The following is a 23,596-nucleotide window of genomic DNA, read 5'->3' on the forward strand; positions in this document are numbered from 1 at the left end:
GGAGTTGAATAAGTTGAGTAGTTTTTTAAACAGTAAACAATTGCTCTGTTGCAGTGTATAGATGGTGATACTTCTCCATACTTTAATAGGCAGCAGGTTTAAAACAAATAAAAGGAAGTTCTTCACGCAGCGCACAGTCAACTTGTGGAATTCCTTACCTGAGGAAGTTGTGAAGGCTAGGGCTATAACAGAGTTTAAAAGAGAACTGGATAAATTCATGGTGGTTAAGTCCATTAATGGCTATTAGCCAGGACAGGTGAGGATTGGTGTCCCTAGCCTCTGTCTGTCAGAGGGTGGAGATGGATGGCAGGAGAGAGATCACTTGATCATTGCCTGTTAGGTTCACTCCCTCTGGGGCACCTGGCATTGGCCACTGTCGGTAGATAGGATACTGGGCTAGATGGACCTTTGGTATGACCCGGTACGGCCTTTCTTATGTTCTTATGTTATGTTCTTATGTTCTCTCAATTTAACTAAGCAAACCACAGTACAATATTCAGTAACTCCTCGCTTAACGTTGTAGGTATGTTCTTGAAAAATGCGATTTTAAGCGAAACAATGTTAAGCAAATCCAATTTCCCCATAAGAATGAATGTAAATAGGCGGGGTTAGGATCCAGGGAAATTTTTTATATATATGTATACACACACGCACAAACACACACACACACACACACACACACACACACACACACACACACACAGCATAAGTTTTAAACAAACAGTTTAATACTGGTACACAACGATGATGATTGTGAAGCTTGGTTGAGGTGGTAAAGTCAGAGGGAGGGATATTTCCCAGCGAATGCCTCACTGCTAAATGATGAACTAGCACTCGGCTGAGCCCTCAGGGGTTAACCCATTGTTGTTAATGTAGCCTCACACTACAAGGCAGCATGAATGGAGGGTGGAGAGACAGCATGGCAGACAGACACACACACCATTTAAGGCCTTGGCTACACTCGGGAATTCACAGTGCTGCCGCAGCAAAGCTCTCACCGCGCTGTATGTGCTCCACCTCTCCGAGGGGAGTAGCTTGCAGCACTGTGAGCGAGCGTGCAGCGCTGCAGGCTCTGATTACACTGGCGCTTTACAGCACTGCACTCGCAGCGCTCAGGCGGGGGAGTGCGTTTTCACACCCCTGAGTGCAGCAAGTTGCAGCGCTGTACAGCGCCAGTGTAGCCAAGGCCTGTAAGAGAGAGAGAGATGCGCATTGCCCGTTTAAGTACGCTGACCCCACTCTAAGTACACCGCCTTTTTAAATAGATCAGCAAATTGAGACAGCAGCTCCTGCCAGCAAGCTCCCTCCAGTAGTATAAGGGCCCTACAGTCAATCAAAACCTAACTCCGCCCCTTGACCCCTTAAGCCCCGCCCCTTGGTCCCTCCCATCTGTCACCGGAAGTCCCACCCCATGGGGGTATTACTTCCTGGGTCAAGGTGCCACCTGAACGGAAGCAAGGTGTGTCATGTGACCCCTCTAAGAACTCCCTCCCCATCCTCTACCAATCAGGAGGGGTTTTGTCCCGATAGGACCGCCCCGAGAGGAGATTTTGACCAATCAGGGTGACTTCCGGGGCGGGGGTGACCGGTCCGGAAGTGGGTCGTGTGACCCCTCTAAGAACTCCCCCCACCACCCTCTACCAATCAGGAGGGTTTCGTGCCAACAGGACTGCCCTGAGAGGAGATGTTGACCAATCAGGGTGACTTCTGGGTTGGGGTGACCCCTCCGGAAGTGAGTCGTGTGACCCCACTAAGAACTCCTCCCAAGGCCCTCCGCCAATCAGAGTGCAGCACCATTATCCCATAAGTCCCAGCGCCAGACAGAGGAGGCGGCCATCTCTTACCAAGGACACGTGTTTTCGAAAGCGCGGAAAGGCTGCTGAGAGGAAACATGGACTCCTTCATCACCCCCATGAGAACTTCGGACTTTGTTTTAGGCCCAACCGCCTTTGAGCTTGTGTGGAGCAGGCGTTACATCAGTGACAGTTCTGAGGAGGACCCTTTGACCCAGCCGTTGATGGATACGTCAGAACCCGACCCTGAAACCCTCGTGAGACAGCCTGATGAACGTGACGGCCTCTCTTTGTCCACCCCCTCAGAGGTGGAAGGCGATCACAGCTCGGGGGAGGCACCGGCGGACAAAGCGAACGGAAAAGACGGCGCTCAGGTAAAATGAATGATTAAGAAGCGGCGGTCAAGGAGGGGTGGGTAATGGGGTAGGAACCGGGGGTTGCGTAAATTAAAAAAAAAAAACAAGCAGTGGGGGTGCTTACGTGGTTTCTTTTCTGAACATCTCTCAACAGGTCGACGATGCCTTTTTAGAGGCCTTTAAGAACTTACACGTTGGAAACCCTGTGGGAGTAAACATATCGTGCGTCAGCTGCTTTTGCTCATGTCTGAGACACAGATCTCAAGCCGAAAAGGACAAAATGGAAGAATGAACCATCTGAGACTCCCTTATGGTAGGGGTCATGGCATCCATTTTTTACAGGTGGCTGTAAAAGGTCATGTTAAACCAGGCGATTAATAAAACTTACTTAAATGTGTCAATATGAATGTGTTTCCTTTCATACTCGTGGTAGTAAAAGACGGTACCAGTAACAGTCATGTCTACACAGACGGCTCTGTTAAAGAAAATATATTACGCCCCCGGGGAAGTTGGGCGCTTCGGCGGGGTCAAGCCTCTTTTTCAAGCGGCCAGAAAGCATAGTAAAACTTTAAACAGAAGACAGGTAACAGCATGGCTTTCAGACCAGGATGCTTACACTTTACACAAACCAGCTCAAATACGTTTTAAAAGAAACAAGACCATTGTTTCAGAGGTGGATGCGCAGTGGCAGGCAGATTTGGTGGATATGCACCGGTTCTCCAAACACAACAGCGGTTTTAAGTACATCTTAACAGTGATAGACATTCTATCCAAATATGCCTGGGCCTTAGGCCTAAAAGACAAGACGAGTGGTGAGGTATCCAAGGCTTTTAAAGCTATTTTCAGTGAAGGTTGTGTGCTTCAAAAATTACAAACCGATCGGGGGAAACAATTTTTAAACAAACCTTTAAGTGGATTGTTAAAGCGGCATGGAGTTCACTATTTTGTTACCAATAATGAAGTCAAACCAGGGGTTGTGGAGCGATTTAACAGAACTTTAAAAACTAGGATGTGGAGATATTTTACAGCCCATAACACCTTTCGCTACATTGACGTCTTACCTGACTTTATAAAGAGTTACAACCAGAGCTTTCACAGAACTATACGTACCAGACCCATTGATGTTAACCCTTCAAATTCTCTGAAGGTATGGAAAACAGTTTACGGAGATGGTTTTAAAATAAAACCGGTTGTTGCCCCTTTTAGAAAAGGTGACCACATGAGACTGTCTAAAACCAAAGGCGCTTTTGAAAAAGGTTATGAACAGACGTTTACCGATGAGATATTCATAGTGGATGAAGCCTTAACCAGGGGCCAGAGACCTGTATACCACTTAAAAGATTACGAGGGTGAGGCAGTTACTGGATCTTTTTACCCTGAAGAATTACAAAAAGTAAACCCCAAACGAGACAGGATTTACAGGATTGAAAAAGTTCTAGCAGAGAAAGGAAAAGGGAGGAAAAAGCAGCTACTGGTTAAATGGTTGGGGTGGCCTGATAAGTTTAACAGCTGGGTGGAAGCTTCTCAACTCTGACATCTAGACACGAACAAACAAACAAACAAACAAAAAAGATTCATTCTGCAAGGACAGAGAGAGAGAGAAAAATGAGTGATGGCGGGTTTTACATTACTTTGCCCAGCAATGCCAGCTCTGCGGTTTTTCCCCAAAGCACCATCTCGAACTTTACAATATGGCTAATTAAGCCCTTGGATCTCCCGGCTGCCTGGGAGGTGGGGTTAGTGGAAATACAATATCCGCAGAGCTGGAATACTATCAACGAAGACACCCCTTTCAAAATCACCTTTGGAGCAACAACGTGGAATTTCATCCTACGACGAGGTTATTACTCGACTATACCCGAATTACTGGAGCATATGAACAGCAACGTGGCTCGTCATCCTGGACTGCCTGAGGTGGTCATGAACTACGACCTTGTGGGTAGAAAAGTGAAACTTAAATCTACCGATTTTATGTACGTGTTTTCTACTGACGGGGAGCTAGCTAACATTCTGGGTTTGGGCCACAAACGCAACGTCCAAAAATTCCCCTTCTCGGCAGACATCACAGGAGGTTTTAACTCCTTGTATGTATATACGGATATCGTAGAACACCAGTTTGTGGGGGACTTTTCTGTTCCCTTGTTACGCTGCGTCCCTGTCCGAGGAAGGAACAACAAGTTTGTTACCATCACCTACGACAAACCTCATTACGTCCCTGTCAGTAAACACCACATCGACACCATCACCATTGAAATAAAGACAGATCAGAACAGACATGTCTCATTTCGCTTCGGCAAGGTGATCGTCAAGCTGCATCTGCAGCCGCGGAGAGAGCGACGTTTCTAAAAAAGCAAAAACCCTATTATGACGATCCCAAAAAATTATGGGCGACCCCACCATCTACAGGAACTATTACAAAGCCCAGGCTGGATACGCCCTTCCTGGATATCATGGGGTCCCCGTGATGTACGGGGTGGATGTGGGTGGAATATTTCGTAGCCTCTTTCGAAAAGCCGTACCACTTTTGAGGAGGGGGCTAGAGATTATTAAACCCCACGTAAAAACCGCCGCTCAAAACATAGCTAAAGATGTGGTAGGTCATGTCTCCTGTGCTGTTCTGGAGAAGGTGGGGAATACAGCTTCACAGGAAGGATCGGGGCTGATGTACATTAAAAGGAGGAAGAGAAAGAGAAATACGTCATACCCGCGACGCACAGGTCCCCCGAAAACCTTTAAAAGAAGGGCTTTGACATGCAGGGCCGGCCATAAGCGAAAGTCCAAGAGGAAGCCTGGGCGAAAGAGGAGACACGCTCTGCCTGGTAAAAGAGACATATTTTAATCAACATGGCTTTTGTTCACTGCGGGTCTGACGAGTGCACCAAATCCGAACTAGACTTGTTTCAAATAGCCCCTACACAGACCAGCATCGAGAAAAGCATCTACATCGAGGTGCCGCCTCTATCAGCCATTACGGAGTCTGCTCCCATTGACTTTTTTATAGCAGGGAATGGCATAGATTATATGGATTTAAAGAACACGCTGCTGTACCTGTGTTGCAAGATTGTAAAAGGAGACGGAACTGAACTCGCCGTGGATGCCGAAGTGGGTCTGGTGAATTACCCCGTGGCCTCTATTTTCAGTCAGTTGGATGTCACGCTGGGAGACCGCCTCATAAGCCAAAGCAACAACTGCTACCCTTGCAGGGCCTTTATAGAATCGGTGCTCAATTACAGCAACGACACCCTCGCCACACAATTTTCCGCCGGCCTGTTTTACAAAGATCCTGCTGGACAACATGAAGAAACAGAGTTGAATGGAGGTAATCTAGGGTTTGTGAGGCGTGCAAAGCTGACGGCCGAGAGCAGAACGGTAGAGCTGCTGGGCCATTTACACAGCGACCTGTTTTTTCAAGAAAAACTTTTGTTAAACAGAGTGGATGTGAAAATTAAACTGACGCGCAGTAAAGACGCTTTCTGTTTAATGGGCAGTGCGGCTGAAGGCTTTAAACTGCGCATTGTATCAGCATCCCTTTTTGTGAAGAAAGTATGGGTGGCCCTGGGAGTCCGTCTGGGGCACGCAGAGGCCCTGCTTACCGCTAATGCTAAATACCCCGTGGACCGTGTGGGAATGAAAGTGTTTAGCATCCCCGCGGGCAGCAGGGTCAGTAACCAGGAGAACCTGTTCCTGGGACAGTTACCCAAAATGCTTGTCCTAGGGTTTGTGGATAACGATACCTTTAGCGGAAGTTACGCTAAAAATCCCTTTCATTTTAAACATTACGATATTAATTTTGTGGCCTTGTATGTGGATGGTGAACAGATACCGACCAAGCCTCTGCAACCGGACTTCGAGGCAGGATGCTGAATGAGAGAATACATGAATTTGGTACAGACAGCTGGTAAACACATGAAAGATCGTTCTCTGTTAATCGACTGTGAGGAGTTTGCACAGGGTTACACCTTGTTTGCCTTTGACCTGTCTCCCGACCAGGAATGCGCTGATCACTATTCCCTGATTAAAACCGGGAACCTGAGAGCAGAAATACGTTTTGGGAAGGCTTTAACGGTTACTGTCAGTATGATTGTGTATGGCGTTTTTGACAACGTCATAGAAATAAATCAGAGGAGAAACGTTCTGTTTGACTACATGTGAACATGGACACCGTGCAGCTCTCACGTGTCTTATCAACGGACCCTTACACGAAAAAGAATTTCTTAGATGTGTCCCCTTGCGATTGGCTCCCAGGAGGCCAGCTGTCTCAGAGGCCCCTAGGCTTGGTGGTGAACACGCATCCACACAACCAACCGGTGAACACTGGCTCGCCTTGTATCTGGCGGAGCGTAACCGTGGAGAGTTTTTTGACTCATATGGGCACCCCCCGAACAGTGTGTTGTTTCCTAAAAGCATTATGAAATTTTTAAACAAAAATGCCACAGACATGGTGTTTCACAATAGACAATTACAAGACCCCCGCTCCGTCGCCTGTGGCTATTACTGCGTGTTTTTCTTACATCATCGTAGCAAGGGTTTATCTTTTGATCGGATTTTAAATTTGTATTCTAACGACTTAGTGCAAAACGACCGGATGGTGATGAATTTTGTAAAAAGTAAATTTAAATTCTTGGGCATGCCTAGCCTTGCTCAAACCATGTTTCAACAAGCCCAGACGTGTATCTTGCAATGATTTTCATAGCCATGTTACCCAATAAAGCACCCCAGGTGAGGGGTTTAAAGACAAATGATGTTTGGTGTTGTTTTTTTTTTTTTGTTTTGTTTTTTTTTAAACCAATTGAGGAAAAAGTACACTTTTCTTTTTTTTTAAATTATAGAAATGTTTTATTTAAAGCAAAACATTACCAGTTTTAAAAAAAAATGTAGAATGTGAAAAATGTTACACACTGAGCCATTCGGCTCTTTTAGCCAATTTTCGGTTTTTAGACGGCAAAAAAGGGGTCACGGTTTCTTGATCCACCCCGGTGTCAGCAGTCGAGGCCTTGAGGCATTCCAAAAGATTTCTGTTGGCCGCATTGCCCATGACGGAAGATGGCACGTTCAGTTCCGCCATGGCGTTCATAAACACATCCCATCCTTTAGGTACATGTCTGCTAGGAACAGAGCGAGTCTGGGTGACGGCCCTGACTAAGTCGAGCATGTTAGAACCATTAACCACAGAGCCTTTGTACACAAAAGACCCTTTATCGTTCCATGAAGAGAGATTTTTATCCTGGCCCAGCTTATTTAGCAATACTATTGCATTTTTCTTAAAACGCTTATTTACATTATCCAACATCTCCTGAGCAACAGAGTCTGAGTTCTTTGGTGTTTCTGAGGGTTTGGCAGTCACACTTTGTTCCTGTTCCGGTAGAAACAGACTTATTTTCCCTTTATCCGCATCGCTCTGCTTCACGTACATTAGGTACCTCTGAAGCACGGCGCTGTAGAGTTTAGCCTTTTCATATTCAGCCAAGTCAGTTCTTTGAAGAACAGACTTCATTTCAGCATCCAGTAAGCGAGTTGCGGTTGTTCTGATATTTTCCTCTGCTGGAGGGGGAGCCCTTAATTGCTCCAACTGGTGGCTGGGCACCAGGAACATTTTTTCTGCATACTCCATTATCGATTAGTTAAAAGCCCCATTATCAGAGGGATAGCAAAACTTAACAGAGGTCCGATAAACCCCCCAGACTGCTTTACCAGATGCTTTTTTCTTTTAAGTGAAACCCTTTTATTACACAAAGTTTTTATAAGCGTGCGTTTCTTTTTCAGCACACGCACTTGATTCTGTGTTAAAGGTACGTTTCCTTTTAAGGTATTGAGCGCTATTTCTGAGATGGCCGCTACTAGATCGTCAGAGGACGAACACAGTATAGCCCTCCTTTGCTGTGGGGACGATTTGCTAAGTAATTTTAAAAGGCCCAGGTTTCTCTTCACGCAGCTAGACATGTTTTCGGTCAGCAGCCCCGGCTGTTAAAAAGGGGCCTGCCAATAAGTCATCTCTTTTTATACCCGGCTGTTCTTTTCAAAGTATAAAGCGCTGGCCAGTCTGGAGGGAAAAGACCAGTTCTTAGTCTATAAGCTTCTGGTGTTGAAGCATTTAAATCCACCACCAAGTAGCCATAAGGTCTTTTGGTAGCATCCTCAAAAGCTTCTAGAAAGAATTGAGCTTTGCCGGGGTACATTTGCCGAGCGAGCGTAGCAATTTGTAATTTATCCCTGGGGTTTTTGAACAGAACCATGTACTTTGTGTTTAGGTTAATCGTGCGACTCTTTTTTCCCTGACAAATACGTTTTGAACTATACACATAATGCTCAGGTTTCTGTGATGCACGTACTTGGTAAAGGCTTTCTCGATTTCATCGCTTTCGCAAGCCGAGTTCATCAGATCGTCTATGATAATCATATTTACTTTATTAGTAGGAAACAAACTGTCATCGTCAAAAGCATCAGGCAGACCCTCCACAAAATTGATAAAGGGATATTTACAAAGCAGTTCTTTATACAGAGGTTGCCAACAACTGTAACACCACACGATATTCTCAGGCATAACAGACAGTGTGTGTTTGGCATTATCCAACATGTTTTTTAGAAAGTAACTTTTCCCGCAGTTGCTAGGCCCCGCGAGAATTGCAGAAAAGGGGTGTTTCCACCTCGTATCCATTTTTTCTTTTTTCAAAAACCGTAGGGCAGGGTTTTAAAACCTTCTCCTAGGACCCTCTTGTTGTAAACCACTTTTTGTGTCTTTTTAAGGGTTTTTGTCTCTATTTGCCACTGGTTTTTGTTTCTTACGATAGAGGGCTGCTGCACCTCTATCTTTTTGGAGGTGTTTTCTTGCAGACCCGTGCAATAGTCCAAGACTAGATCTTTCAAACTGTCGAAGTTGAGCTTTTCGCAGTTTGCTACGTTTAGGGTAATACCTTTGACTTTCATACAGGCCTTTCCACCTGACAGCTTATACCCATAGGTTTTCGGGCCTGCCGACACAAACTCGGTGATGTGTTGATCTGGTGGGATCTCGCTCGTGAGGTCCCCTAAATAATCCCCCAGAGGGGGATTCCAGTCACCCTCCCTTTTCACAAATATCACCGAGTCAGTGTCGTGGTACAGGCACCGCTCTTGCAAACCGTCTTGGAAGCTGTATAATTCTAAGCAGGCATAAGCGGTGGTGAAACAGGCTATGAAAACATTGGTATTGCCAGAGACAGAGTACCGTTCTTTTGCGTGCTTCCACGCTGTTCATCATCAATAAACTCGCAGGATGAAACCTCATAATTGGGGGAGAACAGGTACTGCAAGAGTTCATCAGGGTCTCTCACGATGCTGGTGTTGGGTAGGTTGGATCTTTGGCCGAATTTACCCCACAGAGAATTTAAAAACAGTTTAGTGATTTGGCGTTTAGTGGGGTTTGATCTGAGCTTGTGTTGGCGTAAATGCACACCTTCTTTCTGGTAGAAATCGCTAACGTACTTATTTTGTTTTTCCTCGTCTGTGCACCAACTGGGATACTCTGAAGCCTCTTGTTTCTGACGGAGGTGTAATTTTATGTACTCTGAAAAGAGTTTATCAGATTTTTCATTAAAATGCCAGATTTCATAGATCTTAGCCACCGCGTACCCCTTCGCTATGGCCGCGTTCAATTCCACCGTGCACCAAGTCCCCAGGATGGCCCGCTCCTCGTCGGTATTGGTGCATGTCTCCTGCTGCTCGGTTTCCGCACAGGTTCGGCATAGCGGGAACATAAGCTTGCCACCCACTCTGACAGGTAACAATGGGAAAAAGAGGCCTCGTGGGGGGTACACTTTAACTTTTGCAATTTCAAAATAATTTGCAAGGGGCCCAAATTTGTCATAGACTATATCGGGGTGTCCGATTGGGTATTCTTTGGTTTTGTTTACGAAAGGGTACAGGCTGGTAAAATCATTAGTGGATTTCTTCCCCGGGGTTAGGCTTGTAATATAGGCGGATAGCGTTTGTCCTCCCCCCAAAAAGAGCATCCCTAGGCACGAGAGGCTGGGGTAACTGGGCTCGGTTTAAAAAGTCTGCAAGCTCCCTGTCTGTTTCTTTCATCACCTCCCACTCGTGCTCCCAAAGAGTCCTCACTACAAAACCAAGTTGTTTCAGATAGTCGGTCTTGAGCTGCGTCTTGTAATAAAGAAACCCAAAAGATGTCCCCGTCATAGGATTTTGTGCTTTTTCACAATAACAGGTGACACAGCCATGGAAAAAAACACCCGTTAAACTCAAAGGCTGTGTGTACCCCATCAACATCGGCATAACCGTCTAAAAAGTAGGGGCCTACCTGTAGTTCCCCACCCTGTACAGCGTGCCGTATTTGTATATTTTCTTTGTGAGGGATATACAACAGCCACTGAATAGATGGGGTCGAATATCTCTTTTTCTGCCTGTGATAGTTGTCTGGAGGGAGAAGAGCTACCGTTTTAGGCTCCAAAAACATAAACCTGTACATAGCCATGCAGACAGATGCCAGTGTTATGTACCGGAATGGATCTATACACAGTTTTATCTCAGTGAATTTACCAGGTTCTCTCTCTACTACATCTCCCTTCTCCGTCATTTTCATAATCTCTTTTCTGTATAGGATACAGGCCAATTTTTACATCCTGCTGACAGTAATACGCGAGCTCTTTCTGCAAGTCAAACGCCTCAGAGCTGTGGTCCTGATACCAGTCGAGAAACTCTGCTTTTTCTCTGGGCATCAAGCTTTCTACACCATAGTGCTCCATACTGGGCATAGGCCCCACGTAATTTTGATTTTCTAACGTGCTAAAAAAGTGTGGAAAAAACCCTTTGCACCCTTCAAACCCCATCGCCTGCGGTAGCTTGCTAAGCTTCATGGGCAAGAAGTTTAAAGAGTCTATAAAACGAATGCCCAGGGCCTTAATTTCCACGCACATTAGTTTACTACCCTGAGTGATCAGTTCTAGGCCCATCTTTTCCTTGAGTAACTGTCTAACAATAAAGTATGCATCATAACCTTTAGAATTATGTGCAAGGAACGTGTAGTCCCGAAACTCTTTGCCAATAAAGGTCTTCACAAACACAGAAAGACACTCATCGCCCTTAAATTCCCAGGATTTTTCTGGCTTTAGGGACATAGCAAAAATGTAATTGGGAGTGTGCACCCCGGTCTCCTGCGTGCATTCGAAATCATAAAAAATATACTTTTCTGAAGATTCGGGCTTTCTAAGGCTGTCCATAAAACAGAGGTGACCGTCTACATCACCAACAATCAAACCCTGACACTGCTTACACCGTCTCCCTTTACACCTATGCCACTTGTTCACGTAAGACTGACACTTCTCACACAAAGTTTTAGACAGGCATTCAACTTGGTTTTTTGATGCACAGTCGATATGTCTATCTAAACACTCTTTGGACCGACAATACAGTCTACAGCTAGGACACCGCTGCTGCACGCCCACACTGTCTGAGCACGTTACGCTCAAGCAGAGGCGGCAACGATACCTGCAAGAGTGGTTGTGGCTGTACACCATGTGGCAAAACTCACAATAATTTTTCGCTCCGAACAACTTTTTACATCCAGAACCCCATAGTAATGCTCATCGTGCAACAGGATAAAATAAGTCTTGGGGTACACTGTGCCCCCCGTTTTAAAAAAGCCCCAGCCGCCTTTCGCCGTATACAGCACCACCTGTATGTTAACTCCTAAATGCTGTTCAAACTTTGCTACGTCGCTGAGCATAACCTTTTTTTGATCTGACCACCCCAGTTTCTCATGTAACTTTCTCGCCTCCGCTAACAATTCCGCGTCCGTAGGTTTACGATTGGACATGACGGCCAAGAGCCCACCCGCAAAACACAAATTGGTACCGGTGTAAGTCAGGTCTACTAAACACTGTCTCTTTTTATGAATAATTGGACTATTAAGGATAGTATTTAAAACTCTACGAGTGCCCCTACCCCTGTTTTTTACAACTGTCACAACGAGGGGCAACGTCCCATCGAGATGCAACTCTCTATTGCTCTGTAGCAGTTTTGAGGTCTGATTTAAAAAATCCTCAGCAGACAGCTCATCCCTAGTTCTTTTGACCGAAAACACAGAGTTAGTTAAATTACGGCTCTCTAAACGTAACTGAACATAATCATCAGGGCCTACCCTACCATTAATGTCATCGAGCACTAACTGTATTCCCCGGTGTATGGCTTCAACAACCTGCTGAGCTGAATTTATTTGCTCAAGATTAACAAAACGAAATTCCTCACAATACACCGACCCCCCAAATCTGGATACTTCATGTTGCCAACTTCTCACTCTCTCCATATACACCTCGGCATTTTCGGGGTTACTTGGGGGTTCCTCTACGGGATCATTAGCGGCATCTTCTACATCAGATGCTATTTGAGAGTCAGACTCTGAGGCGCCTCCATGAGGGTCATTGGGAGTAGAACGGGACCCGTCTAGAGAGCCCTCTGGGGAATTTGCTAAACCAGCGTCTGATTCCGCCTCCCCATTTTCAGACAAGCCAGTTTGAGAGCCTCCAGTAGGGGGCATCTTTTTTTTTTTTTTTCCTCATTACCTCTTTAGCCCTTTTTAAAATTTTTACAACAACCCGGGCCTGGAACTTTTTGGCAGCCATCTGTTTATCCCCCAAGCGCTGTCCCCCCTTTCGTTTACACATGAGCTGATGTGTACCCTGGAGGGTGCCCCTTTTACCCAAGCCCCTTTTCACGACTAGTCATGCCTGCTCAGAGCCACCCTTTTCAGCCCTTATGTTTTTCAGCATGGTTCTGAACCAAGCATCATATTTTTCCCATTTCTTTCTAGAATCCCGTTCTTTTAGACTACCCGAGGATACATCCTCCCACCACTTTTCTGAGGGAAGCCTCAACCCCTTCCCAACTACTAGAATATGGGGGAGCTGGGACAAGCTTATGGTTTTGGGAGAATGGTTTGTCAGTTCTTGGTTTTTTATTCACAACCCCTAGAGCGCATGCTCTGGGTTTGTGAATGTGGGCATTTTCGCTCACAGTTTCCTCAGGGCTTGGTGTGGTGGTGGCCGCTGAGGAACTAGAGTGCTGGTTGTGTGATTGCAATACCTCAGGATCGCAGAAACTTTTAGTCCTTGATTTTTTAAACGCAACCCCTAGAGCACATGCTCCGGGTTTGCGCACATTCAGAACCCCTAGAGTGCATAATCTGGGTTTGTGAATGTGGGTGTTTTCGCTCACAGTTTCCTCAGGGCTTGGTGTGGTGGTGGCCACTGAGGAACTGGAGTTGTGGTGGCATGGTTGTTTTTTACCAGAGTCTTTTGTTTTGTCCTTGGGTTTGACGTATATGAGGTTTGGACTGCCCGGATGTTTCAGCTGCACTCTTGTGCTGTTTTGCGTTGTTAAAGGTCTCAAAGCAGATTCCTGGTTCGTTGGCAGTTCTGGAGGAGATGTCCTTGTATCTCTGACTACAGCATTGTCAGAAGAGTTGCCCAGGCCTATGATGGGGAAAAACAACATTTTACAAAAACTGAACTTTACCACCCTCTCTCACCCACACCTATGTATTTACTTAAAATACAAAACCTCATAGAACAACCAAACCAATAAGCAAAATATATTTACAGGGCTTCATCCATCCATCAGTCACTGATGCTCGTGAATTTTCCTTTTCAGCGGTCTCTTTCCTTTTTTTTTTTCAGCTTGTTTTCCCTCTGGTCTAAGGATCTCTCATGTTTTGACTGTACTGTGGAGCAAACAACAACTTTATTATAAAACACGTGAAACTGTCTTGTAAACATACATCTCTCTCTCACACACACACACACTTCATTAGGGTGTTTTTCTATTTAAAAAGTCATAGCTTTACAACAAAATAACCCATTTCAGGCTGTACAACAAACAGGTTTTTAAATACATCTCATTTTTGCAGAATAAAAACCAAAACTGCTTTTAAAATCTATTTTGCAAAGAAACCCTTGTTAGTTTAATACACATACCACCAGTTTAAAACCCACAGTTTGCTGCCATATAGTTTTCAAAAACCCCACATGCATTTTAAAAGCCACATGGTTGTTTTGACCCCACCTTTTAAAAAAAATTTACAGCTACCAAGTTTTGTATCGCATGTTTGTCCCCTCCCCATTCTCTAACTTAATCCTTTTAGATGGGGTAAGCAGGGGGCAGGAGAAGGGGGGAGGGGGACACCCTGACATTTGCCCTCCTTCCTCCCCCCTTGCACAGCAAGTAGGAGGCTCCAGAGAGCAGCTCCAGGGCAGAGGGCAGGAGCAGCACATGGCAGTGGAGGGAGGGACAGCTGAACTGCAGGCAATTGATAGCCTGCGGGGCGGCTGCCACACAGGGAACTTAGGGGAATGGGGACCTGATAGGGGGTCTGCCGGCCCACCCTAGTTCCAATCCCCCACCAGCTAGCTCCAACGGGCTGCTCTTCCTGCAAGCGGTGGACAAAGCAGGTGGCTGCCAAACGACGTTATAAGGGAGCATTGTGCAACTTTAAATGAGCATGTTCTCTAATTGATCAGCAACGTAACAATGATACAACTTTAACCGGGATGACTTTAAGTGAGGAGTTACTGTACTGTCTATATGAACTAAAATAGTATTACGTTTTCTTAGTATCCAATTCTTTTGCATTATCCTCACTTTCCTGCTTTTCTTGTGGCTTTTTTTTAGGGGAACACAGCTCTTAAAACCTTGGAAATGAACCCTTGTACCCCGAATTGTGTGGAAGTGGTGGAAACGCAATCCACAGTCCTCAAGATAGAAGACACAGAAATTATATCCCCTGTAGCGGATAGTAAGCTTCCTGAAGATGGGTCTGACCCAGAAACAGGAAGCCACGTGGTGGTGTCATACTGCCCACCAATCATTGAGGAGGAGATCTCCAGTCCACCAATAGATGAACCTGTGGGATCTTCTCAAGTCATTTATATTGACATTCAGTCAATGTATCAGCCTCAAGTTAATCCAGAGGAAGAGCCAGAAATTAACTTTGTCACTACAGCAGGCTATAAGCCACAAATGCAACTGCCAATTAATGCTATGAAAATGGAGAGTCACTCACCCACAGAAGAGGACTTAGATAAAACTGCGGGCTACAGACCTCAAGCAAACACTAATGTCTGGAAGTTAGACTCTCCAGACTCTCCTATATCAATTCAAAGCAACAATGAAAATGGATCTTTTGGAAGTCCGTGCTCCATTAATTCTCGACAGTTTTTGATCCCCCCAAAGGATTATGAAGACTCTCCCACCCATAATAACACTGGGTGGTCCTTTACAAATTTTTTTCAGAACAAACCAAATGATTAACAATCATGGTAATCGTCATTTCATCTGAACCTGCCATTCAATAAGTTCTTGTTCCTAGTGTTGTCATATCAGCATGGGTTATCCTTGGAGACAGTTAGCAACATTTTTTTTTTTGTGAGCTGAATGTTACCACATTTAAGTTAAAGTGTTAATGTTCCATTTTAATACAGGCTAAAAACTCAGTTATAGAAACTCAGTTATTACACTATGAAGATATAGGGGTTTTGAGGTTAGATCTCCTCGTAATCCTAGTCAAAGAACTCTGTCTGCTTTCAAGTTATGTTTCAAGATCAATGTGATCTCATACAACTTGTTACTTTGAAAGGTGTTCTACTTCTGTTGTTAACTGGCTCTTATAATGAATATTCAGAATAACTAAATCCAAATCAATTTACAAACTGTCTAGATGGGGTGATGGCGGTAGGTAAACTTTCAGTCTAACAGTTGGAAATTACATGCTTAAATTGGTAGTTAATTAAATCTGTTACCTAGACATTACAATTAGCACTTTAATCTGTGCTTAGTTAAAGTCCCACGGGTAAAAAGATCATAATCATTTAACACTTTAAACAATGGCTATTCATGTTTGTTGTTTGATAACCAGAACTCTAGTTTCTGTACCTACTGTACAATGTTTATTCAATATCTGACTCAGGGGTACAAACTTGGAAAATGAGTATAACACTGATTTAAACCTCAACAAGAACTGCAAAATGTTTAAACTTCAGCATTAATTTTTTAAACCTTAAAACACTATATTTTTCTCTTTTGGTTAAGGAGGTAGTATTTCCTAACACATTGCACTAATGTGTTTTGTATTTTATAGCTGCCGCTCCAGATCTGCTACCTCAAAAGAGGCTAAGCATCTTTTTTCTTCTAGAAACACTAGTTTAGACCATTATTAGTCTAGAACTAAAGTGCTGTGAGCAGGCCACCCGAGTGATTAGTCTCATTCTTCAACAGTTGTTGGTTGCATTAACCTATCAGTAGAGACTGCTCCATAGATTGCATTTAGTAGCACTAGCTGTCCAGGCAGATTTGCTCCACCAGTGAGAAAGGTTGGTCTTTATCTGTAATAATTCCCATCAGCCAGGAAGATTCTCTGTGGCTAAATTCCAGAAACATTATCTACCAAACAGAGCACTCTTTCCAAATCCTAGGTGGAAACATAAGGTGAGATTTCTCTACAGGCAAGGGGGATCCCAGGTAAGCTAATGCCACTAATGGTTTTTAATAGCTACTCCCCAGCACTGGTCACCCAATGTAATGCTCTAATGGCAAGATTAGCATTTGTGTGTGTTTTTAAAGAAATGTTAAAAATCATCATCTTTGAGTATTTCTGCTTTCATACCTGCGTCACATTAACCTGCTATAAACAGCTCTAATTGTAACACTTCAATGTATAAACATTAGATTGTGACAGATGCATCACAAGAACCAAGCCATTACTTCATTGACTTTGTTTTTTAAATGCTTTATAACTTAAATCTGTTTCTAATTGTTAAAAAAAAAAAAAAAAAAAAAGATGGAGGGTCATGTGATACAACATTGAAGTAAAACAGTGTGCCCTTAAGCTCTTAGCTAAATCCTTTTAAGGTCTTGATTTCGAGCATTAATTTGTGGCTCCTCAAATAATTAATTTGCAGAAATAGCTTTCTAAACCGAGCACTGAGACAGCCAGTCCTGCTGAATTTGGTATTAGACCCACATCTCTGAAATAGTCGGAGCAGATCAGGAAGACAGATCTCCAAAACCATACACATCCATTGCATGTGGAACTGTGATCTGGCCACCCATCAGACAAAAATTACCTTAAACCTGATCACAGCAATAAATACTAAGATTCTGTATCTGCACCCACTTTTCTTTATACTTCAAGAGGCATAACTTACCATGATCTATGTTTGGCTGAGTCTCTTGGATAAAAATGAATGTCTTTCTCCAAGTGTTCCCTATCCTCTCTTAAACCGAAAAACACTGTATGGATCAGGTATTGATTTTTATGTGACATAAGAGGATACTGATAATCAGCTTGATGAGGCTTGAAAGGCAGAAAACAAAAGAGGGTATTAACCTCTTAAAAATCTGATTTATGGTGAAGGCACATTGCTCCATCAGGAGATCAGAGAACATCCTGTCCTTGGGACCACTCTGCAAATATGGAGAAAAAAGCAATTCCATACCTTGGTCTATTATCAAAATTCTCATTGACTTCCCAGATGTGTGCAGGATACCAGGTTTTCTTTCAGGATGTGAAGAAGGTAACTTCAACTGATGGGCTCTCAAAGGACAGTAGATCCTTGGAGATTTTTATTTATCCCAAGTCATAATGCAATTGACTTTTGAACTGCTCAGAATTAAATTTAATCTTTCTTGGGATTTCTATACATAACTACAAGTAACTCACTTCCTAGACATGGTAGCTAAATGAGAAACTCCACAATTGGGAATACAGATACAAATTGGAAGAAACTCTGGTGGTGGCCTTACTCAATCTCTTCTTGCTACCGCACAAATTTTGTTAAGAAATGCAAGTACATGCCCCAAGGTCTTCCATCTCCTGAACTTCATATCTTAAAAGCCCTTTGCAAATAGAGGTTTCAACATTACAAGCAAGCGCCATACTTTGCGCTGCACAGACTTTACTATGTTCATTAAACTTTGAACAAAATCTGTACATTGCAGATTTATAATGCCGATTAGTTTGAGTCCATGGGAAATGTATAGTTTTATTTGCTATGATAAATATTTGTGCAAAGACAAATCTTAAGTTTTTAATCTATGCAGAGTACCATTATAGTACATTTCTTGTATTTCACTTACCTGAATATAGCATTTGGTAATCTCCAGTACTTATATAACTGTCCCTTTTTGTTTCTCTTATACAATTGGAAAAAAATTAATTAATTGGATTTGCCTGGAACAGAAGATCAGTTAAGCCCATGACAGATGCAGTATACTATACCTGCTCTCAGGTTATACTGTGTGTTTCACCATTTATTGACAGTAAAGGCAACAATATTTGAAATAATTTGATTTCTGAGTGATGAGGGAACACTTTATTTTCTTAGCGTACAGGGCATTCTGCATTGTGACCTAAATACTCAAGTAAAGTGCAGGTATTTCTTCTTTCACCAGCTGTACTACTTTACTTTTTAAAAATGTGAGTTAGTTACATCCCTTGCACTGGCTTTCTGGGGCACTTTCTGATTTTGGGGTTTATGGCCAAGAACTCCTATTCTCAATGCAAGGGCTTGAATACCCCTTCGCATTATGCCACTGTAATGGGGATGAGACTAGTAGGTGAGACAGACAGGTGTGTGTCTATATGCTGTATGTGCATATATCATATACAGTGTGTTAAATTGTTACAAACCAGTTAGAAGCTGTCTTCATAACAATCTAGGCCTGGCTAGCAGTGCAGTTCAGTTATGTGCTAGTTCACAGATACAGTGGAGTACTTTGAAACCTACTTCAGATGCCTGATGTTAAAGTAAAGACTGTCATTTTCAATTAGCGCAAACACCAGAATTTTCAGTAAAATCTCCAGGAAGAGGCATAACAAATTAGTGAAGATGTCAGCCAACCTTTGAGTCTGAAAGGATAAAATAGGATTGAATGACTAATATTGTTAAGTGATTGAATTTCTTTCCAAACCTGTGCAAATGTATACTAATCACTGAAGCACCTTAAAGAAAAAAGTAGAGGCGTAACTAGTCTTCCATACCAAGGTTACTCTCTATGCATGGTGCTGTTTAACTTCCATAAACATTAATGGGAGTTGTAAGGAGAAAGCCACAGGTTTCAAATGAAATTAGGCTCCTTAATTGATGCCTTGTAGTTTCCCAATGAAATCCCTTTGTTGTTTTCCCCGTTTCTGAAAAAGCCTCTCATATAATAGAAAATTTTGCAACACCTTTTTCTTTTTTATATCTCAGCCTTTAGATTTATTAAAAACCTATAGATATGTATTTTAAAGTGGGGGAGTGAAGGAATAAATTTTACTTCCAAAAGAGAGTTGAATTTAATAATAAGGGTTTCTGTCAATGCACACTATCACTCTGTTTTAGATCACGGCTAGTTTTTCAGTTTTAACACTGTTCAGGCATCTAAGAGATGTTAATGTGTGTTTTTTTTTTTTTTTTTTTTTAAATGTCAGGCAGTTTAATTCTGGAGCAAATAATTTATGCTGCTGCTTTTTCATTTTGAGCCATGTGTGGTTTGTAGGATTTTGTTTTGTGGAAAGGATTTTTGTATTCTCTCCATTATTGAGCATCAGTAGCATTTGATTTATTTTTGTGTACTCTCTATTCTATGTTCATTATTTGTGTTGTATTGACTGATACATGGGGACTTGGAATCCTAACTGATACGACATTTTAATTAGGGTTGTAAATTTGAATAGCCTATATATGATATACCTCACAAAGCTGGTTAATATACCATCAAATGTAGTAAGCTAACGTTACAGATAGTGAATTTTTTCCTCTGTCATGTGTACTCTGCATATGCAGGCTTAGGACCTGATCCTGCAAACACTCACTACCATGTAGGCCTCACTATGGTAACTAGTCCATTGAAGTAATGGGCCTCCATACAGTAATGAGCACCACACCTGATAGAAACAGCTTGCAATACTGTCGCTCAGATTGAAGTCAATTGGTAGATTCAGCATATTACTTTCTTACAGTATGTCTGCACTTCAAGCTAGCAGTGTATTTCTCAGCAAAATACTTTTGCTGGCTAGTGTCTCCTTGAGTTGAGAATCTTACCTCCAGCGCAAAGTGTAGATATATCCTTTGTTGTACGTGGTGGGATGAGGGTGTTAGTTTCACAGGGAAATAGAAGCCTGGGTTACTCTGAAGAGGGAAATACAGGCCTTTGAACTAAGTTCACCTAAGCAAGGCAAGTTTGAGCCTTGTAGCCATTTGATGCAGGTTTATATAGTGTGGTCCCCTGAGGCGGTCCCTCTGACCCAAGTTCAGTTGAATGTGAAATTGCTCAGAGAGAGAGAGAAGTTTCAGAGTAACAGCCGTGTTAGTCTGTATCCGCAAAAAGAAGAACAGGAGTACTTGTGGCACCTTAGAGACTAACAAATTTATTAGAGCATAAGCTTTCGAGAGAGAGAGAGTAATTGCAAAATCAAAGGAAATTGTATACATGGGAGGGGGCAAGATACTCCAGAGAGAAATGTAACAAGATCACCAGTGCTATATTTTTAGTCAATTTAATTATATTGCTTTTTGTTATTGTACATATTAAATACACTACAGTAATAGATATGACTGTCATTCAAAAGCTATATTGGAAATATAAAGGAAAAACGTGGATATTGATTAGACTGGAAGAATCAAATGGATAGCTGTGTTGTGTTTTACTATAATAAATAGCTAGTATATCCTAGCTTCTCGTGTAAATAAAATAGTATTCTGAATTCCAAAGTAGAGGAATTTAATGAGAACTTTAGTTCAGATGTTTTTCTATCATTTCTAATTTTTTAAAAAAGGTCCTAAGTTATTTATGCAAATATATACTTGTACTTCTACTGTACTTCCATATTGTATAATAAATCATCCTGAAATTCCCAGGACATTTTATCAGAGAGCCCCATTCTGGCATATGATGTTGTATTAGAGGTGGAACATTTTCTAAAATGCTAGAAAGGGGAATACTACCTGCACTTCCCACAACATGGTTACATTGTGGTTCATGTTGTTGCATGTAAAATATTGACTTGTGCAATTAATGTTTAAATGGTTGCTGTCAGCAATTGTTCATTAGACTGTTGTAGTTTTTGTTTCTGTAACTCTCAGCTCTTTAGAGAGGAACAAGAACCCCAAATCCAAACACATTCAGACTTCGGAGTTTTTGAAATCCAAACCCAGATACAGCTCCAAACTTTGGTGTGTTTAAAGATACAGTTCCACGTCCTGAAGCTTGGCCCATCTGTTATTTTTTAAATGTCCTCATAGCAGCTGGAAAATAGTTCCTTTCATTATCATTTTTTTCTTTTCCGTTTGTCTAACACTGGATTTTCCCCAGTGTTTCTAACATAGCCAATGTCTGTGGTTCCTTTTTCATGTTAGGCAAACAAGTATCAAATGAGGCTAGCAGGAGTGATGTTTTGCAGCTTTAGAAAATTGTCCCAGCAGATGTAACAATAGTTTTGCCCATAAAATGATAGCTAATTTCTCTGCAGAAGAGAGAGATGAATATCCACATGAGTTTCAAACCTTGGCAGACTAAATTTTAAGCCTAAATTATTTCACAAGCTCCTTTTTATTTTGTACCACTTAAGGTGATACTGCTAGGTAAAATTTGGCAGAGTTAGGGTCTGTGTAGTAAGAAAAAAAATCAAAAGCTAACACCAACAGAAATATTTTCACAATTTAAACAATTCTAATTGGAACAATTTTTTTAAACAAACATTTGCAACTTATATTGCAGCATTTCACTAAGGCATGAGAACTAAAGAGTGTAATTGATTAGAAATTGACTATAAAGAAAAGTTGCTAATTTATTTTCATTGTTCAAGCTCAGAAAATTTCAAAAAAGTAATCAGTTTAACTAGTGAAAAGTCAAATTGAATTAGCAAAGGGCTTTCTTTTACTTTAGATTATTCAAGAGTTTGTAACATAAGTAAGAAAATGAATTTTTAAGAATACATTTTTAATCTGGCAGTGTCTCTTTATATAATAGTAAAAAGTGAATGAGGATGTGCAGTACTACATTTCATAGAGCTCCTGGAATGCTTGCAAAGTAGGTCGACTTTCACTTTTGACTATTTCGATTCAGATCTTGCCTAAAATCCCACCAGAATGCAATATAATTGCAATTCTTAACTTTATCCTATTGTGGTGCACAGATTAAAGGTTCTGGTAGAATCCTCCAGGTGATGAGAGAGAAATTGTGTTGTACTAAAATGCTGTTGTTTAAAAACACATACTGTGAATGGGTTTAACAGGTTTTTTAGGTGTCTTTTATACCATATTTTTTTACAGCCTATATATTTTGTTTAGAAATGTTTTATGTTTTTTACATGTATTTCAGTGGAATCTGTTTATAACAAATGAAAGCATTGTCCACTAATTTCAAATTGTAAAGTATAAAGTTAGTTCTGAGAATAAATGAAGGTGAAAAAGATGACAGAGAAAAAGATAGTCAATTTAACACTCTTCCCTTTACATTATTTCTAATTTAGAAATTTACCACAACAGTTTTTTGCTGAAATTGGCATACATTTCCAAATCTGCTATGTATTTAAAACATTTTCTTCACAATTAAAACAGAATAATCACAAGGCACTTTACTAAATAAAGTTAAAACACACCAAGTAAACAAAATGTTGATTCAAGAAAATGTATTAGCAGACAGTTTTATTGGATGAGCATCTAAACAAATGCATGTTTGGAAAGAGAAGTGTGACATCATGTTGGGAAACATGATGACAATATGGTATGCTACATTTATAACTAACCTAGTACTAAGATTCCAACTTTTTTGCATACATTTTAAGCTAGTTTGCTTGGCTGTGTAACTCTTGACATATTGCTTATGTCTGTTTAAAAATATGCATGTATTTAACAGTTTTGCCATAGTATTGCCATTGAATTTAATAAATATATTTTCTTACTCTATTATAGGTTTGGACATTCTTTGCTTATGTATTTTTTTTAATTGAGAGGGTCAAGTGTTTCTGTTTGGTGTAAACTGAGTTACTTCAGCTTTACACCAGTGTAAATGATGACAGAATTTGGCCCAGTGTATTTAATAAATCTGCTACTGACCTCATGGCGATGTGCTCCATTGTTATGTGGCTTATATCAGTTCAGTTGACATTTCTGGTTTCCTGCTCCATTGGGCTGATAGGAAATGAGAGGTGCTCCATAGTGCCTACTGTATTATGAAGTTTAGAAACAAGCTCCTAAAGAAACTTCCGTCACACACTAAAGACTCATTTAAAATTAATTGCAAGGCCTTAGAAAACACTAAATCATATGAACAATTTGTTTTATGACAGATTTCCAACCTCACTGCTGGGAGAGATTATTGCATCTGACCTAAAATGTTAACTGAAGCCAAAGGCATGAATATGTCAGTGTGATGTTCTGGGGTTCACCCAGACTAGTAAGGGGTTTGATCACTGTTTGC

The 23,596-nt window shown here is 41.8% G+C and overlaps 1 protein-coding gene across 5 annotated transcripts in view; it reads left to right on the forward strand.

The window, feature by feature from the left end:
- The window catches only part of LIFR (LIF receptor subunit alpha), a 95,331-nt gene extending 72,249 nt beyond the window's left edge, over positions 1–23,082 (forward strand). For all 5 annotated transcript variants that reach the window (XM_054033002.1, XM_054032999.1, XM_054033001.1 and 2 more), the window contains one exon: positions 14,807–23,082. In XM_054033002.1, the coding sequence (XP_053888977.1) occupies positions 14,807–15,445 (639 nt within the window). In that variant the 3' untranslated portion in view covers positions 15,446–23,082. The remainder of the gene's footprint in view (positions 1–14,806) is intronic.
- Positions 23,083–23,596: the final 514 nt, after the last annotated feature.

This window comes from Malaclemys terrapin, chromosome 6 (genome assembly GCF_027887155.1).
Source record: "Malaclemys terrapin pileata isolate rMalTer1 chromosome 6, rMalTer1.hap1, whole genome shotgun sequence".
Taxonomy (NCBI): domain Eukaryota; kingdom Metazoa; phylum Chordata; order Testudines; family Emydidae; genus Malaclemys; species Malaclemys terrapin.